At 38.4% G+C, this 20,660-nt stretch overlaps 1 protein-coding gene across 2 annotated transcripts in view; it reads left to right on the top strand.

Annotated features, from left to right (window-relative positions):
* The window catches only part of LOC122800825 (procollagen-lysine,2-oxoglutarate 5-dioxygenase 2-like), an 816,734-nt gene that overhangs the window by 587,274 nt on the left and 208,800 nt on the right, over positions 1-20,660 (top strand). Inside the window, exons 13-14 of one of the 2 annotated variants that reach the window (XM_044070111.1) lie at positions 4,952-5,093; positions 15,280-15,342. In XM_044070111.1, coding sequence (XP_043926046.1) covers positions 4,952-5,093; positions 15,280-15,342 — 205 coding nt within the window. The remainder of the gene's footprint in view (positions 1-4,951; positions 5,094-15,279; positions 15,343-20,660) is intronic. The other variant, XM_044070112.1, reaches the window with a different exon arrangement.

The raw sequence follows: 20,660 nt of genomic DNA, 5'->3' as shown, positions 1-20,660 counted from the left end.
TGCTCAAGCCCTCATGTGCTCTCATAATGTGTATATACTGTAGAAATTCTATTTTCAAACTCTTGAAATTTCTTACATTACTCCTATTTCACATTATCTTTTCTAAGTTCTACACTATATCTCTCTCTTTTAAATATCACTAACAATTTATTTTATGACATCTTACTAATCCTTTTTTTCCCTTAATGTTTATTCAGTACAGTAAAAGAAGTTAGACGTGTACCCATTTTGTCTTCTGTTAATGTTTGCTTTTCTCCCAAAGCCTCTGCTGAAAGGGATTATGTCCCAGCCAGACTTTCCCGGTAAACAAATGCAAATAAATAAATACATAAATAAATAATAAATTATAAGTAAGTAAGAGTGGTACTACCATATTAATTTTATTCTCTTTATTTTCCTAAAGTAATAACTAAAGTAATAATATTCATATTTTACATTCTTGGCTATGATGATAATAATTCTTAATGAAATTATCTTTCAGAAGAGAACAGTCTTATTCAAGGTACATAACCTTTTATTTATTAAATAAAAAAATTCTCCCATGTCTGCAGGAAACACTGACCACATTTTAGTTTTGTCCACTTGAAGTTTCCTGAAGGATAACACTGCTGAAATTAATTTGTTTAGCAGCTATTAATGTATTTGCACTTGGACTACAAAAAGTCAGAATATTGTTTTTTTTTAATAAAAAGTTGAACATGAATTTGAACTTTCTTTATAGACTTCAAACTGTGTGAACTGCAGCTTATCTGTAACCATCTGATGTACTAATAGTCCAAATTAAATTACTTCCAGCTTTAAAAAGACTGCACTTGGTAATCCTGATTACTGTAAATTGTTATTCAGTCAGTATTAATTTCAATTGTTTACATTTTTTATGTTTTTAAGGGAGTGAAAATGTAACTAAACATTTTAGCAACATAAAAATGTAGATGTTAGGAAAACAGATCACAGGCAGCATCACTAATGGCCTTTATCACCCAGCAATGCTACCCTAAACCTATTTTTGTGGTCTGACCTCCAGATATGACATTTTACATGTGGGTGCAGTCCAGTGTCCATATAAGATAATCCAGCAAGAGTGTCAGATTCTTCTGTCTATAGGAACCACTGTGCCACAAATAAATACAAATTTACAAATGTTTTATGGTAATGAATCCCATCACTAATGTGCGGCTTAGTTTGACTCTACACAGTCATACCATGTAGTTCCAGTCATTTCTAAATATGCTTGAACTCCACATCCCCACCTTTGTCAGTACTGGTACTGCAGGCATTTAGCCTGCCTCTGTGACTAAGACGTGATATACAGGTGGAACTGCAGCTACCCGAAGCTTGTGAGACATCTTCATGTCAGACCTGAGAAGTTTGTTTCTTTCCTTATTTATTTGCTTCTTTGTGTTAACCAGAACCATCTGGCTGGGCTAACCCCCCTTTTTTTGGAAGAGTAACAGGGAGAAAAGCTTAGTAAACCAATACTATTATATTGCTATTGAAATTGAGAACATTTACTTTGACAATGATATTGAGAAAAATAAGAACTCCATAAGCAAATATGTGTTACAGTGAAATTGGCACAGATTTGCTATTTGCATGTGTAGATACTGTGTATATTTACAGATATATGCAAATCAAGTTGCATATTATAGGCTGGAAGTAGTACAGTGAAGGTTATGAAAAGGTACTGAAACTTTTTTTTTTTTGTATTTTTACACACTAAGTATTATACAAACATAATATGCAGAAGTACAAAGTAGAATATGAGTGGAGATACAGGAAACTAAGTGGGGAAGAAAGATATGCGAGTAGGTCAGGGAGGCGAGGAGTGTAGAAGGTATGAATGATAGGGTAAACAATGAAGAGTTATTAATTAATGAGAACTGAAAGATAGTGCTGCTTTTGGTTATGTGTTAAATAATCATATCATTTTAAATAGATTTTAACTGTTGTAAATAGTTTTAGGTGTGTTTCTACTCTGATGTTTAAGGTAATTGAGTTCCATGGTTTTGTAACATAAACTCAGTAAAAAGAGTCTTCATATTGGTTATTTGATATGAGAGAAAGCTTTTAGTTTTGGTTTTGAGATATGAAATTTCTAGCTAGTTTTTCTTTTCAGTGATAACACTGACTGATGGATATTTATTTGGCTTGTGTGGAATGTTACATGTGATTTTGTGCTAGTGTAAGGGCCTTTTTTTGAGGTCTAATTATTGCAATTGACAGTTATTACAAACACCAGGTTACATGTATTTTAACAGCCCAAAAATATAGGGAGGGTATGTTGGGGAGGTTTTCTACAAAACTGCAGTTAAACGTCATATAAAAAAATGTTCTGCCATGCCACGTGCATGAAGGGAATGGCTCCAACAAACCACTGCTGCTACTATTACAGTTACACAGAACTTGTTCATTGATATTCATTGCCAGTGGAAAAAAAATACTAAATATCTAGCCTAATGCCCACCCTCTACCTCATGTTGCAATCACCTGTTTTAGAAGTGAGACTAATGCTCCAGAAATCTTCCAGCTGTGTATGAAAATGAGAACTCCTGGAACAGTTCTTTTAAAATCAAGTAATATAACTGCTTGAAACAGTTTGCTTGCACAAGCATAAACTGTTTTGGAATCCTGCCCAGAGATTTAAGAAATACTTTCTTATTAACGTAATTGCTAAGAAGCCATTTAGTACTAAATGTCCAACAGTGTTACACAGGGGATTATGGCTAAGAGCTGCAAACAAGCTGAGGTGCATGTGTGTGTGTGTGTGTGTGTGTGTGTGTGTGTGTGTGTGTGTGTGTGTGTGTGTGTGTGTGTGTGTGTGTGTGTGTGTGTGTGTGTGTGTGTGTGTGTGTGTGTGTGTGTGTGTGTGTGTGTGTGTGTGTGTGTGTGTGTTGCTAAGCTAAACACTTAATCAGAATGCCCCAGGGACATTCTACATTGAAATAACTGTGCCTAGTGGGCTTACATGAATAACAAAAGAATAATATTTAAAATTTTTTGTTATTATTTGCATTTTCCTTCTGCAACTTTTATATAGTTATGTATTAATTAACTAGAGTAGGTTTGGGTCCATTTAAAACTTCCTCAGTGGCATTTATAATGTTTCACCTGAAAAAAAACAGGACTACATACACCATCTGTGCCTCCTCTCCATGGTATGTACTGAAGCCTATATGCTAACCCCCAATTTGAAACCTCCAGTGTTCTGTTCCAGAAGATACCAGTGTGCAGATTGTATTTTAATTGTCTAGTCACTTTTTATGCTTAAGTTTAAAGCCATGCTTGTTCATTTGCATTTATTAGCATTGATACAAAGAAAATGTTTGTCTTTTCGGCTGCTAAAGATTGGCAGTCGATTTTTATGGTGCCAAGTTGCAAGCCTGATGCCCAACCTTCAGCGAAGGCACGCCCATTCACATATGTCTTTCGTAGGCCACTCGACAGTGGGGAGGACATGCAGACTCCACACAGAAGGCACTCCAGCCGAGAATCGAACAGGAGAATCTATTGCTGTGAGGCAGCAATGCTACCGCTTGATACAAAGAAAATAAACACATTAAAGATGCATAGACACTGCATGTATATGAGGCCCCACATGTGAGCCTTTAAATTCATCTTGCTGTCTGATAATTATCTTGTCTCTTCATCATCATAATAATAACTCTGTCATGTCTTACTCATGTATTATATTCTTGGAGATCAACCCTGATTTGTCAACATCACAAATTTGTGTATGCTGTTCCATCTATCCTTCAGCATCTATTTGTTAGCTGTTACTGCTGGTTATGGCCAAACCCTGGCCTCTCGGTAGTAGTTGTGTCACGAGTGTGCTATCTGTACCCTTCAGGAACCAAACACTAAAGTCTGAGATCAAGTACCTCTTCATTTGGTGGGTCTGCTGGCAGGCTTGTTTATGTCCTCACTGTGTTCAGTATATTCTGCAAAAGATGGTATTTTCATGACATAACGTTCGTCTGTATCATACCACTCCCATTTAACAATTTCTTAACCAGATAATGTAACTTGATTGGTTAACATGCAGTTTGTAGCCTAAGCCTTTGAAGATCATAGTCCTTTGCAGAATTTTTAGAAAAGGTGAAAACTGCTAGGTGCAAAATTCCAAAATGTTTCACTGCAAGATTTCCACTTATCTTTTGAAGCATCTTGGCAGCCTTATGCTTTGCATGCTTGTAAATATTCTAAAAATTAATTTATATGTGGAATGCAGGCCTCTTGCTTTTTTTCCTAAGTCTTTGATTTTCCATTCTTTGTAGGATATTTGCTGCTAACTAAATGCAGGTTTGGTGGTCTGGTATTGCTTCTAATCATGTTGTACTCCTAAACTACTACTAAATTGTTACTGTAAACATTGAATTTATTTTTGATATTTTCTGTAACACAGTCATAGCTCCTTGGTGCAGGGCTACACACCTTAAATAAATAAATAAATAAATAAAGAATGAAAGAAAGAAATGAATATCACCTATTGGCAGTTCAGCACAATCAAATTGCAAAATTTGTTAGGCATTTCTGCAGAACTTACAAAGTCAATAATCTGGTAGTAAACATCTGACAATTACAGTTAAGACGGTTCATTAGACTATGTTGCTTACTCTCATGCCCTGTTTAGGTAACAGGAGACCAGATGACAATCCTGAGATAAAGTACCACTAAATTAATTATTAAGCTATTTGAAAACATGAATATGCAGTCTCACATTCCATTTGTAGTGTATTTCATTTCATGGCTCTGTTGTAAAATGTTCCTGTATTGGTCTGAGGTTATCCTCTGAAGACAGACAGACCTGTTTTCTACAGGCAAAGGAGAGATGTGGCTATTAATAAGCAGAGAGAGTTTCATTTTTACAAACAGTACAGACTTGAGTAGTTTCACAGTGATAATCATTCTAATGGAATGTATATTTAATAAATCCACTGCTTTCTTTTTTCAGTGGTGTGTGGAATGTCCCATACCTGGCTCATATTTACCTGATAAAAGGTGAGACCCTTCGGTCCGAGTTGAAAGAAAGGAATTACTTTATCCTTGAAAAACTAGACCCTGACATGGCAATGTGTAGAAATGCAAGGGAAATGGTAAGAGACAGAAAGATTGGAACATATTGTTTTTGTTTTTTTACCTCATCTTCACCAGAGTTTAACTTAACTGCTTGCTGAAAAAAATCATAGATTTGAAAATGTCTAACATGAGCACTAACATGGGTTGGCATGATCACTCAAAAGTTAACATTTCTGTCCGACAACTCCAGATTGTGTGCTTTAATCCTGGCATCATGTTGTTGCCTTTGTGAAGTACTCATGGTTTTTTCCATGTGTGCATAGGCTTCTTCCAGGTACTTCGGCTTTTTTTCCCACTTGCTAGTTGACTTGGCTGTTCAGATTTTTCATACACATACCCACTCTCTCTCTCTCTCTCATACATGCGCACACACACACACACACACACACACACACACACACACACACACACACACACACACACACACACATAAATGCACACACACACACACACACACACACACACATATATATATACACACACACATATATATATATATATATACACATATATATATATATATATATATATATATATATATATATATATATATATATGTTATATATTATACATTAATATAGGTATATCTTGCATTTACCATTGTCCACATTATCTGGCCAGCTGGTTGAAATGGATTTTCAATGGAGTGTCTCAGTTCACTTGGCAGTTTAATAATAACTGCATAAAAATGCAATTAACAATGAGCTGTTTCCATAATGCTATCTGGTATTTTGTAAATTTTGTAATAAAATATCCAAAATGAGTTGAATGACATCAAAAGGGGAAACAGTAACTACATTGCATAATTAGCTAAATATTTTATGCGTATTTTCAGAAGAACCTTGGAGGAAGCCCATTGCATTTAAGGAGAACATAATTCCAGAAGTTGCAGCAGCAGTTGCTATATTAACTCTAAAATGATGGTGCCTATAGATGTGAGTGAAGTCAGACAGGACTGCAATGTAATTAGGCGGTTGTAAGGCAGGCTTAAGTTGTTTCACACAGAGGGCTGTTTATTAACATGTAGTGAGATTTAAAGTCAGTTATGCTTTATATAGTACACTTCCGGAAGGAGTAACTCATTTCTCAATTCACAAACATGGGCCAGGGTTCTCCAGGTTGCTCTGACAAATAAGGAATCTTGACCTGAAGCAATACTTCTAACTCCAAAGTAGGAAGTGGGTTCCCTGCACCTCAATTAAACATTGTCAGCAATTAAAAATACCAACAAATTGCAGCAGCCTATCTAAATCTTTGGGGCTTCTCCATCTGTATTTGGGAAACTGTACTGCAGACATTATAAGTTAATAAGCCTAAATCCATACAGTGGGACTGAGTTAATTTCATACAACTAGTTTTAAGCAGAAGAGGAGGAGTGTTTCATACAGCAAAGATGACACCCAACTTTGTTTTAACAATGGTGAGTTGTGGATGCTCTTCGTGTTTCACTGTTGGAGTCATCACCTGTGGTTTATCCTTGGTGTGGTAGCCCTTGGCTGGCCCCGAATACCAGAGTCAATGTTTGTGTGCGCCGGCTGCTGTCACCTGTAGTCTGACATCAGGTCATCAGTACTATAAAGCAAGGCAGCCGACATCATTACATCAGTCTTTCTAGTTGTGGAGCCTGTAGCAGAAGCAGTTCGCACGTGCAGGCACTGGTTTCAGAAGAGGCCATTTGCACTACTAATTCTAGACAAAAAACAACATCTTCTGTTCCAACTACTATTTCTCAATTTCTCAGAGACTGATGGATTCTCTCAGGCCTCGAAGCCAGCTTCTAGCCACCATCATGCTACTGCTCCCCCACCCCAAGCTTAAATGCTTAAAATAGCGGAGGATCTCATCTCCCTTATCCGAGGTACTTAGGCCCCCACTCCAAAAAGGAAAAAGCTTCCTTCTCCAGAAATTATGTCAGACCAAGAGTCTGAGGAATCTGATTATTCTGCCTTTGAAGAGGAACAACAGCCCTTAACTGTTTATGAGAATTCAGATGCAGAGGAATCCATCCCCTCTGCCTCCTCTCCAGAGGCTCTCTTCTTCGAGGAAACCCTTCACTCCATCTGGGAACATTTTCTATGGGAATCTCAGGACTACTCACAGTCAAAAAAATGACTTAGAGTGTTTCTGGACCTGCCCCAGCACAGACCCCTGGCCATCCAGCCTATTCTAGAAGTGGTGGATGAGGTTTTCCTTGAATCTAGTTTAGCCCCGATGCCCTGCCTCCTGCTCCAGCTAAACCTGACAGATACTACAGAGTAGCAGATTCTCACAAATACCTGTACAGGGACCCTGGTGGAGACCTTGAGGTCATTACACAGGGACCAAAAGGAGCCAAGACTAGTTCGGCCAAGAATCCTCTTTCTTCTGACAAAGACTCCAGAGCTCTGGACAGATAGGGTAAAAAAGTATACACCTCTGCAACCTTAGCTGTCAGAGCACTCCGTTGTCAGTTCCATATGTTAAAATATCAGCAACACACTTTGGAACAATTAAAACAGAAGATTGCTACCTCTCCTGATGGTGCCAACTCTAAAGAGCTGGCAGAATTACTATACTCTGCTTTTCAAGTGGCCAAACACTCCTTGCAATGTGAATATGTGATGCCCTAGAAGCCTCTAGCAGGGCAGCAGTGACAGGATCTGTTATTAGAAGACATGCATGGCTGAAGGAACAACCTCTCCCTGATCATGTCAAGTGTAAACTTATTGATGCACCCCTAGATAAGGAATGCCTGTTTGGGGAAAAAGCAGAAGAGGTGCTTAAAAAGATGGGAAGACAAAGAAAAATCTATGCAAACAGTAAAAGGTTTCTTTCAAGTTCAACCACCCAGATTCAGCAGGAACTTCCCCTCTAAGCACTGGGCCTTCCCTGCACCCAGCAGATAGGGCCAAAGTAAGCCCAGCAAGGACAGAACATCCAGGCCCCTATCCCAGGGCCAGTGAAGAAGCAAGCAATGGACAACTTCTGCCTCTAAGGAAGGGAGTTCTAAGCCAAGCTTCTATGGTAAGCACTCACAATGACTCTCCCTCCCACCTCTGTCCTCCTTTCACTCATCTAAAACTAGGAGGAAGGCTCACCCTCTTCAAGGACAATTGAGTCTCTATAACCAAGGACCAATGGGTATTAAAAATTATTACTCAGGGATACAGATTCTCTTTCAGTGAACTCCCTATTCCAAGAGGTTACCCAGCCCTCCCCCCAAACCAGTGGGCAGAGGCATTAAAACAGATAAAAACACTAATATCCGAGGGGGCAATAGAACCTTCCCTCCAGATCAAATAGGAAAAGGTTTTTACACCAGACTATTCCTTGTTCCTAGAAAAGAGGGCACTTGGCGCCACATCCCGGATCTATCCAAACTGAACACCTCTTGGTGGTCCCAGTTTCAAAATGCTAACCTTGCAGCAGCTTCTGCCTATGCTCACACAAAATTCCTGGCTGGTCATACTAGACTTAAAAAATGCCTACCTCCACATCCCCTCTGCACTGCCCTTTGGCTTATCTACTGCTCCCAGAGTATTCACCAAATGCTTGGCCCCAGCTATAGCACTCTGCAGACAGAGAAATGTACAGATTTACCCTTATCTGGATGACTGCCTCATTCAGGCGAACAGCAAAGAAAAGTTGCTCCAGGATCTTCTCTTGTCAAAAAACTACTAACTTCCCTAAGGTTCACCATCAATAAGAAAAAAATCAAAGCAAAACCCCTCCAGGAAGATTGTTTTCCCGGGAGTTGTGCTAGACACAGCAACCCTAATGGCCTTCCTACCCCCAGAAAAGCAGAGCTTCCTGCCTCTCAGCCGTCTTCCAGAAGTCACCTCACTGCGAGGAAGTTCCTGAAAACCCTGGGATACATGGTATCTTGCATCCTTTTCATCCCTCTCACCAGGCTTCACATGAGAAAGCTTCAGTGGTACTTAAAGAACCTTTGGTGTCAGCACTCTCAGTCCCTACAGACCATTCTCCCACTGATCCCTTGCATAAGGGATGAATTTGTCTGGTGGGCACAGGCCTGTGCCATGCACAAGGGGCTTCCCTTCATCCTCCGCCCTTCCGGCCAGACCATCACTATCAATGCCTCAGACATAGCTTGGAATGCTCACCTCTCTGGCAGGTGTACCCAAGGCCTTTGGAATGCCCAGCAACTTCACCTGCACATCAACCAGAAAGAAATGATGGCAGTGTAAAATGCTCTGACTTTCTTCCAACCTCATCTCAGGCCAGGGGTCCTCCTTATAAAAACAGACAACACCACAGTAATGTGGTACATCAACAAGCAGAGGGGCACCCAATCTTACCCCCCTGTGCAGGTTAGCCATGAGTCTCTGGCTTACAGCCACCTCCATGGGGCTACACCTAATTGCCAAATACTTACCAGGGATCAACAACACACTGGCAGACCACCTAAGCAGAAACTTACCAGACCCCCATGAATGGCAGCTCCACAGAGAAATCTTTCTGTAAATCACCCAGGAGTGGGGGACCTCAGAGGTGAACCTCTTTGCCTTGCACCTCAACCACCAGCTGCACAAGTTTTGTACCAGTATCACCTCCTAGCATGGAAGGTGGATGCCTTGACCTTCCCCTGGAGGTCCCTCTTTGTGTATGCATACCCTCCTCTGCCCCTTATTCCCAAGGTTGTGATCAAAATAAGAGAGGATACACCAAAGGCCATCTTCATCGCTCTAGATTGGCCCAGACAGCATTGGTACCCCTTACTAAGCTGTCTGACCTTACAGCCCCAAAGCTGCTTCCTCTACTGTCAGACCTCTTGACACATTAGAGGGGGAAGGTACTGCACCCAGACAAACTTTCAGCATGGCTCATACACTAAAAACTAACAAGAAGTCACTGTTAAGCAAACAGGTCCTGGACATCATCACAGAGGCCAGACGGCCCAGCACAAGAAAATCTTATGCAGGAAAATGGAAAAGATTCTGCTCCTGGAAACAATTAAAAGGGGGCAGTACCTCCCAACTTTCCATACCTGTCATCCTGGATTACTTAGCAGAGTTGCTCAATAATGGCCTCTCCTTATCCTCTATTAAAATCCATGCCTCGGCCATCTCTGCCCATTATGATTCAAACCCACCCCTCTTCTCTCATCCTTTGATTAAGCAATTCCTCAGAGGGGCATGTAATATCAGGCCTCCCAGAAGACCTCCTACTCCACCCTGGAACCTGAATTATGTGTTAGAGAAACTAACCTTGCCTCCTTTCGAACCTACCGCTTCAACAGAATTGAAATACCTCTCCTGGAAGACTGCTTTCCCACTAGCTATCACTTCAGCCAGAAGGGTCTCAGAACTTCAAGCTGTCATGGCTGTCGTGCCCTTCATATTTTTCCATGCAGATAGAGCCTCCCTGAGGACTAATCCCTCCTTTATGCCCAAGGTGGTATCTGATGTGACACTAAACCAGGCTATACACCTTCCCACCTTCTTTTCCAACGCTCAAAACAAAGGTGAAAGAATTCTACACTCACTAGACGTGCACAGACAACTCAGATACCATCTGGACCGCACTAAGTAATTCAGAAAAACTGACCAGCTTCTTGTGAGCTTTGCCCCAGGGGCAGAGGGGAAGCCCATCTCCAAACAAGCCATTTCCAAATGGATTTCACACTGTATCCATTTTTGCTTCAGACTACATGGGAAAACCATCCCTAAGTCGATCTGTACCCACTCCACTAGGGCAACATCTACTTCCACTGCCATTCTCAGAGGAGTACCTACCAGGAACATCTTGGAAGTGGCCACCTGGACCTCTATCCATACCTTTACAAAGCATTGCCACCTACCTCTCTTTTCTAAGTGTAGGGCATGGTTTGTCTCTGCAATTCTGCAGGGCCTCCTGAGCAATACTTAGGACTCTACCTATCCTTCCACCCTTTACCTCAGCTTTGGGAATCCTCCCATAGGTGATGACTGCAACAGTGAAACATGAAGAACATAGTGCAGTTGTGTACACTTACCATAAATGTAGATGTTTGAGTGTATTCACTGTTGCAGTCTTGGTTTCCCTCCCTCCATCCACCATTTAACATCTTCCCCTAGGGGAACATATGCTTCCCAAGGTGGCTGTTAGCCATCAGGACCACTTCTCTCCTTTTCCTTCTGCTTATGATGGGTTAGGGCAAAAAAAAAAAACTGATGTAATGACATCACCTGCCTTGCTTTATAGTACTGACAACCTGACGCCAGACTACAGGCGACAGCAGCTGGCGCAAAAAAAATTGTCTCTGGTATTTGGGCCGGCCAAGGGCTAACACAGCAGGGATAACCCACAGGTGATGACTGCAACAGTGAATACACTCTTAACATCTACATTTATGGTGAGTGTACACAACTGTACTTTCTGCAGTTGTCACTTCCCATTTGTATATCTGCATTGTTTTGCTACCTTGCATAGAGCTCTACTACATGCATGTTGTCAATTGCACTTCCTGCTCATCATTTCTTATGACATGCTACAGTGGGCTTCATAGAATCTCAGATGCCCAGAGAAGCTCATGAGCATTATTTAGCATCTTATCCATTGTGATAGTTATTTTGGATTCTAGTTTGTGTCTGGTTTTCAGTGTATATTAAAAGGTACATTCCTAATCAAGTTAAATCTGCAGATGTCTTCCCTACTGAAAACTGTACTGTTAAATACAGGGAAGTGCAGCAAAGTCTAACCTTCAGTTCTGTCCAATAGCCCTTTCCTGGAGTACTAATTTGATATGGAAGTAGTTTAACAAAATAACCGCAGCTTTCAGTCCCCCCACCTTACAGAGGATGATCAAGGTATTGTATACCATGTCATGTTCATGGCACACAAAACTGTTTCAATGAACGTAATGAAATTGGCAGCTAACCATCACTGTACCCCAATCATCCAGCTGTAAATGGGTATATTTATATAATTTTTGACATCTGTTATGAACAGCATAACTAGTGTGCTTTCTTAAAATTTCTAAGAGGATAAATGCCTTAAATTCAGAAAAGCACATTTTAAATTATCTTTATAAAGGTGCCTATAAGCAACACTACCTTTACTTTCTCACATTTCAGAAAAAAATATATCTTGCTCTAATAGTGCATGTAATGCCTAAAAATGTGAAATAGGGATCAGTCAATTGTATTCACACTTTAAAGATGTCCTACCATCTGCAGCTTTTGTAGCAGACAGTTGTTAAAAAAGCTTCAATCAGAACTTTGATTGTCACATATATTGAATATATATTAAAGAATGTGTGTCAGTTCCAGTGTTTTATAAAGACTTTCAGTGTATAGATAAGGAGGGAGGTGCACAGATGATGAAGTTATACTTATCAAGGTGATACACCATAGATAAGACCATATTAGGTCTGATGGGAATATGTCAGGCAAGCATTTTGGCAGGAGAACCACACCATTTCTGAAGCCAAATTCTTGAGACTACTCTTTGAATTATACTAACTCAAAGGTTGATCTTGGAAAAAATCAAATAAATGCATTGTGAATACATAGATAAACACACACACACACACATACACACACATAGACACACACACACACACACACACACACACACACACACACACACACATCAGTGGTGTTAAGTTTGAAACTGTATAACAAGGATGCAGAGAATGCAGTCTACCTGGAAAAATGTTTTATAGTTGATTTTTTTATTTGTAAATGGTATCCATTTAGAATGCTGGTGCATGTGGTCAGTAAACTGAACATCAGTAAAAGATGCGTGGATCAAAGTAGTTCTGATTGAAGTATATTTTATGTGTCACTTTGACATAATCCATACCTACCTCTTCCTATGAAATCAATCTTTCTTCAGTGGAACATGGAGACAAAAACTTGTGGTTTTCTGGTATATCATTAAGAAATGAAGCCACTAAATTACAAACGTTTGAATATAAGACTGCATATCCTTCAGGAAATGCACTCTAATTCATAACTTGTTATTCTATAAACTTCCTAAGTTTATAACAGCAATACTTAAAATCTGTTCCTGAATTTAGACCCATTTACCCCCGTTATTTGTAGCTTTGTCCAGAATTTTTCTAGTAAGAGGTTGGGTTGTATGTTGGTGCTTCTAATCTCCAAATTTGTTGGCATAGTTACTTTAACTGCATGTGCACTTAGTGAAACATTTTGTAGAACTCTATGGGTCAAATCTTGTTTAAGACTAAATAATATCAAATCACCACACTTAATTTTGTCACTCGATACAAAGATTTGTAAAGCATTACTTTACGTTAAATCAACAGAGATTGAAAGCCACTGTAAGACTTTTAAAGCATATTATTGGGCTCCTTCACCCTTACATATGGGAGGCTATGGCCACCACTACCCCTTCTTTATATATATATATATATATAATATATATATATATATACTAACTCTGACATTGTTGTACCTCAGGGTAAACAACATTCTCTGAGGTAGTACAGATTTAGAAATCATAGGTACAATAATCAGACATTACAGCTCACACCTTTAATATGACAGAATGACATGAAGCAGTATTCTACCTTGCTCCCATTTACAAAGACATTTCTAAAAGTAATGTTTTCCTCTGTAGCAGATTCCAAAGGCTTTTCATTTGCTTCATCAGTGGCACTAAAAAGTTAAAGATATTAGCAGCCTGTTTTTACAAGGCAGCTGATGGGACGTTTTCTTTGGCAATAGCTATTACCCTAACATCAGGCAAATGTCTTTGCAGGCTACAGCTCCCCTTTACCCATGTGCTCCTAATGCTTAACTATGTTAACTCTAATGTCATTACCACTAAACAAAACAAAACCTTTAATTTTCTAAGACATCTGGCAGTTTTCAGTTTTCTGGCTCTTAATTATCAGTCATCCATGTTTTTGCATTTGACAGGCAGCCCACATCCCTTTTTTAAAAAATCTCTGTCATGGGCAGATTTTCAAAATATCTGTACCTTATTGCTGATAAATTGGATATGATTAGTTACATTTCCTAGAATAGTTTGGTCCTGAAATGCAAATGACTCCACTGGGGGTAAAAGTGTTTAGGCTGCACTGTTTTATCATGCACTGCTATGTTTAATTCTAGCACCTTTTCCATGTTCAGTATTATTTATTTACAAAGTTCATACCTTTACTGAATGGATAATTACTCTTATAGAAATGAGATCCTAGCTTTGATTTACTTAACTAATTATTGATCATATTAGTGATCATATATTTATATCTAGGTTTTTAAAATGATTTTAACACTGAAATTTTATTCCGGCAATACTAAAACAATGCTTGAAATTTCACTAAAATTCAAGGTAGCATAGCTTTTCAGCATAGTGGTGAGATTAGTAATGATGTAACCTGAATCATCTATCGGCACTTGCTTCATTCATTTTAGAGTAATTTAAGTAAGTTAGGTAAGTGTACAACTGCTGCTCAGGGTAGGTTGTATTATAATGCATCAAAACCTTCCCTTGACTTCATGTTAGCATTTGGAATCCATGTTCTCCTTTGCTGAAATGTATGGTTAATCATCTGCCTCATTCATAGACAGAATAATATCCTGCTATAAAGGCTAATGTGAACACTGCAATCACAAAGTTTCATGTCTGTGTTTTAAAGTATCCAATGATCTGTGAATTTTTGTATTATAAACTGTTAACCTGAAATTTGTAAATGTGCTAATTTGATGCGGCTCTCCAACATACCTAATTGTTTTATGCTGAACAAGTTGTTTGCAAAATAACCCTTTTTTCAATAGCATGATGTTTGACTGGCTTTCGTTGTTTCATTGCAGACAGATTATTAAAATATTTTATGTTTGTTTCATCATCTTCATAACTGGCAGTTGTCAGCGTTGCTTGTGCTCTCTGTGTGTTGACATTGCACAGCTCAGATGGGACTGCGCACTCTGTGACCATTGACACTCTTTCTACCCTACTTGTCTTGCATTTTATTTTGCAAAGTAGCTTATTGTATTGTGGGCTTTGTTTTGTGTTGCAGCAGATGAGATGGGAATGGGTGCATAATTCTCTGTTCCATGTTTTTTTCATGCCAGCTTGGCTGTGTAGCACTTAACCAATGTCAGTTGAGAACATTTCTGTGGCCTGCTAAATATGGTTGGCAGCTTTTTGTATGTATTGTCTCCTCTTAAGACTTACTTCAAAAAGATGCAGAAAGTTCAGGAAGTAACAAATATTTTCATTCACTCACAGAATGCATCTCCTTCATTTTAGACTTTACAAAGGGAAAAAGACTCCCCTTCTCCGGAAACATTCCATATGCTCAGGCCCCCAAAGGTCTTATTTTATTTTTTATCTACTGAATTATAATATTTTCATAAATTGGAAGTGTTTTTTAGCATGAGACTGCTTCCCTCTTGTCAGTATAGGCTATTATGTCTAAAAAGTATGTGTAATATATTTGTTTGTATTATGTGTGTGTGTGTGTGTGTGTATGTGTGTGTGTGTGTGTGTGTGTGTGTGTGTGTGTGTGTGTGTGTGTGTGTGTGTGTGTGTGTGTGTGTGTGTGTGTGTGTATATATATATATATATATATATATATATATATATATATATATATATATATATATATATATATATATATATATACACACACATACATACACACACACACACATATATATATATATGTATATGTATATATATATATATATATATATATATATATATATATATATATATATATATGAATACAGACACACATATACATATGTATGCATATATGGTTGTCTTTCCAATTGTTGAAGCAATGGACCTGTAAGTTCATCAGCCTATTTCTCTCATATAAATATTTAAGAATGTGCTGTGCATAAGTAAGATATTGCAAATATACATTTTTATGACTGTGGTTGTTGATGCTGTGATTGAGCATTTTCCATAAATTAACAAACGTTGCCACAGATGGGCATTAAAAGGATCTATATCATTTTATCGTAAAATCAAAATGTCGAACAGCACAACAGCGAAAGTGCCAAAATGTCGAGGATCTGTTGTTGAGATCGCAGTACAGTGAAGATTGGGATATTTGCCTTTTACTCACTGTAGTGCGATCTTGGAGATGGAATATATTTTTAGCGGGGGGGTATGGGGAGCAAAACCCACCACAATACTGAATTGAGTTTCGACATTTTGCATTTTCGATGTTATGATTTAGACACCATTAAAAACCTTTGCTATGAAAACTAGCAAACTAATGTTGCAGAAAAGATATTTATGAACTTTTCAAGAATCAGAACCTATTTTGGAAAACTGACAAAAAGACAACTTTAATGGAAATTGGAATAAAATTTAAAAATAATAAACTGAGAACACCATTAGTTTAAGAACAAGAGGGATACAGTCTCTAAAGTATGGTATATGTTCATGTCTAAAAGAATTGTTGTCTGGTAGGCCAAACCCTTTGTAAATTCCCTGCTGTAGTTATCTGAGTTTAGTTTAAGAACACAGAAATAAGGAGACATTTAAAGTTAAACCATAAGGCATGATGGGTGATGATTGTTACTTTATAACAGTGTCAGTCATGGAGTTGTTTGAAGTAATAGGCAAACTGAGTGTTCTGACATACTTCAGTTGTGTTGATTCTGCACACAGTAACACAAGACCCTGATGAGCCTCATTAGTGTTATGCAATCCCTATTGTTAGTAGTATATTGGTATTTTCATGCTCGCCTTAATTGCTATAACAGAACCATGTGATTGTGATGTCTTAGACACTGCAAATAGTTAATGCCATTTGGTTTTCCATAGCCATTATATAGAAATGCTACTACCCTGCAGTACTTTTCTGATTCATTCCTTGAAAAGATTTCCAGTCAGTAATGTATGATTTCCTTACTGCATTATGAGCTTCACACATATGAATGACATACCAGGGCTTGGTGTGATTAAAACCCTGAAACTTTTATTCCACAGAGGGCACTGGTTCATTATTTTGGATTCTTCTTTTTGCTGTTGTTGTTTTTACTGTGACGTCAAACAAGTGTAATATAATATGACAAAACCGACTAGTAGAAACTTGAAGAAACACTATTAAAATGCAGAAAAAACTTCAAAAACAAAATCATCTCCAAGGGGGGCGTGCTACAGGAAACAAACACTGGAGACAGGAGCTGATTGCTGAGCGCTTCCATTCGGTTTTATTACTACGAACTTCTTCAGAGTGATACATTAAATTAAAATACTTTACTTGTTTAAATAGTATTGAGAATGCACACAATTCAAATGAGGTGTAGAATACAGTGTTTTGATAGGGTAACAATGTAACCGAGACTGTCTAAATGGACCAATGCAAGAAGAGGACAATATAACACAATTCAAACGAGGTGTAGAATACAGCATTTTGATAAGGTAACAGTGTAAAGAGACTTCTAAGTGGACCAATGCAAAAAGAGGACAATATAACCAATGGGGATGTGCAGAGTGTATGCGTGGACATGTTTAGGAATACTGTCAGCCTAACCATTTTAGTGCACATTTCACATTGATATTTTCATTAAGTCCCGGTGCCATTTCGGCATCGAGGAGGAGTTGCCATTTTAATTCTTTTACTTCGAGTAAGGTTTCACAATCACCGTAGAATTCTTGTACTTGCTCGAGTACAAAAAACTTAAATTTGCTGAAGTTGGGGCAGAGGGAGCTGTGTCTGCCTAGTGCATTGCGATGGTCTTTCTTGCGGACTGCCCCAAGGTGCTCTTTTGCTCTATCTGAGAGCTTGCAAGCAGTCTTTCCTATGTAGAAGGAGCCACAGGTCTCGCAGATGGCAGCATAAACTACAAAAGCAGAGTGGCAGTTGTAGGTGCCATCGAGGTTAAAAACTCGGTTGATGTGTTGGAAAGTGAAGCTGGAGCCTGTGTAGATGAAGGGGCATACTACACATCTGTTGCATGCCTGCATGCCTGTTTGGCTGCAGGTGGGTGTCTGTGTGTTGGCATTGGGGGATTCCTAAGGATGGGTGCTTCTGTTTTATCAAAAAATTGCCTTAGAGTCCTGGTCCTCTTGTGGGCAAAGGTCGGGGTGCTGCCAAGGGCTCGAAAGGTAACTTTATCTGCCCTGATTATATTCCAGTTCTTGATAATGATGTTTTTTATAGGGAGCAAATCCCTACTAATGGGGGCTGGAAAACTGCAGCTTCTGTCTGTGCCCGTCACCATGTGGCTCGGTTGCTTGGGGGTAAAACCATGAGTGAGGATGCATAATACTGACTTTTTTCAATGTAATTATTAAAGAACTGATAGTTTCTGTTAGAACTGAAGATTCCTTATGACTGGGTCTGATACTCTACTTTGCCATTTATGTTCACAAGCAGGCTACACAATGCAAACACTTTTTTTTCAAAGTTGGGAGATTTATCTTGGAAAATTATGCTCCCTAATACATTTTTTTCTCAATCAAATATGACTAAAAAAGACAGTAGAACAATTTAGCAAAATTGGGCATTTTGGTCTAAGACCAGTAAAAAAGGAAAATATTTTAACTGAAATACAGGCATCTTGCAGTCAGACATCTAAGTAGTGAGGAACAGCATGACATATCTCCAACTCCAACATCTTTGTGAAGAATTCACCGCAAATCCAAGAATAATGGGGGATAAAAGCCCAAACTCAGACACAGCTTTTAAATGTTAATGCCTGACATTATTGGCTGTATGTAATCTTCAGTGATTCAAAATTTTTTGAGGGACAAAGTAAACATATGAGGAAAAATAATGGATATGTTGCAAAATTAAAGACATTTGAGAAGGAGCCAGGGTAGGAGTTCGGTTTCATGCTTTTGGCAAAAAATACCGTCTTCATCCACTAGTTCTTGTCAATGTCAACAGGGATATCGACATATGAAATGAGATTAGACTAACTGTTGAAGATATGTTAAACAAATCACTATGAAATAGCAAAGAACCAGATAATTTTTGAGCACATACTTTATCTGTTTAATTTGTTCAGATCACTACTGTCAAATCTGTCTCAAAAACATGAGTCCTCTGGAAGGTAACTTCTTATAGTATGTTATCTTATATTGCAATCATGTATCAACTCAATATGAGACAGAAGCCATTGAAAACTGGTAAGAATCTATATTGGATTTTTTTCTTACCTTTTACAATAGAAGTATCAAGGATTGTCACAGTTGATGTTACACCCTGACTCATTGTGGATAAATGGACTGTGGATGGATGGATGGATGGATGGATGGATGGATGGATGGATGGATGGATGGATGGATGGAGGGATGGAGGAAGGAAATATTCAGACCAAGAAATTTAAGCTCCCAAAAAAAGTCTCCCTCCAGTGACTCTGAATTTTTTACTAAAAAGCAGGAAGTGTCTGCTATGATCGCTGAAATATAGCCCCAACTTTGAAAACTGCAAGGAGGTCTAACATTCGTTTTTCAGTGGAATTCTAGACCAGAACTTTCTTCAGTTAAACATATTTGTTTCGACACTTTCTTGAAGGAATTTGTTCCCTGACCTTGAAAACCTGATTATTAATTATTTGATAAAGTTATGTTAAAAATGAATGCTGACATTTTTTCCTGATTTGCTTTAAGAAATTTGTCTGGAAGTCCTACATTTCTTCAGTTTTCTTTTATGGCAGTGATTTTGATTCTCAGTAGCTTGGTACACAGTTTGAAAATAATGATGATTTAATTTCCTTTAACAAGTCTCTTTCACCACTTTTATTAATGTAATACTCAAACATTTTGAATAGATATCAGCTGAAGTGTACAACGGGAAAGGATAATCTTACACATTTCTGAATATTTCTGAATCTCCGGAATATTTTGTCTATAATCTTTCTATCACTGCTGAGTCATTTTCTAGTAAACATGCTCACAGGCTGCCATGGCAAACTTGATTTGAGAAACTTCCAACATTGCCAGTTTAGTCTATGGAGTCATAGGACAGATGTATTGAGCGAACACCTCTGTCTAATTCAAAAACTGGTACATGAACAGAGTTACTAGCTGCAAAAGGATTACCTGAATCCGTCCATATTTTCATTACCATTTTGGCACACAGCCATTTAGAAAACAGATCTTCGAACCTCCAGCTGGGGTTCACATTTTAAACCTATGGATCTGACCTCCAATTCATAGGAAAAGCCACATCAACATGAATAAAGTGTTAGCAATCCCCAGGCACTAAAATCATTAGTTGTTGACTTCTTTAATAAATATTGAAATCTGAGTGGTTGATAACATGGTAACACAAGGTCTTAATACCTTTGCAGACTAGTTATGCAGTTATGTGAACTACCATTTCTCATGAGACTGCAACTACAATCTTTTCATCTGCTACATGGATAGCATTTCAACCTCAAGTCTTTCATGAACTGGTCCCAGCCTAAGGGCAGACATTGACAGGGCTTAGATGACATCATCATTGATAAATTTCCCATTTCTGGAAAATAGCTCACAGACACCATGTCAATGTTTTAGGGAATCAGTCTATTATTTCCACTTTTGATGATTCCTCTTGTTCAAAAAGTTCTAAAAACCAGTAGAAGAGAAAGCTAGTTGCATTGTGGTCTAGATAACCCTGGTTGTCATAGCTCAGGAGAGAGTGATCCAGTTTTACCAGTTCCTCCTCAAAGAAAGCA

Source organism: Protopterus annectens, chromosome 4.part1 (genome assembly GCF_019279795.1).
Source record: "Protopterus annectens isolate FY-2018-M chromosome 4.part1, PAN1.0, whole genome shotgun sequence".
NCBI lineage: Eukaryota > Metazoa > Chordata > Ceratodontiformes > Protopteridae > Protopterus > Protopterus annectens.
Note: the sequence above shows the minus strand (reverse complement) of the source record. Positions and strands in the feature narration are given on the sequence as shown.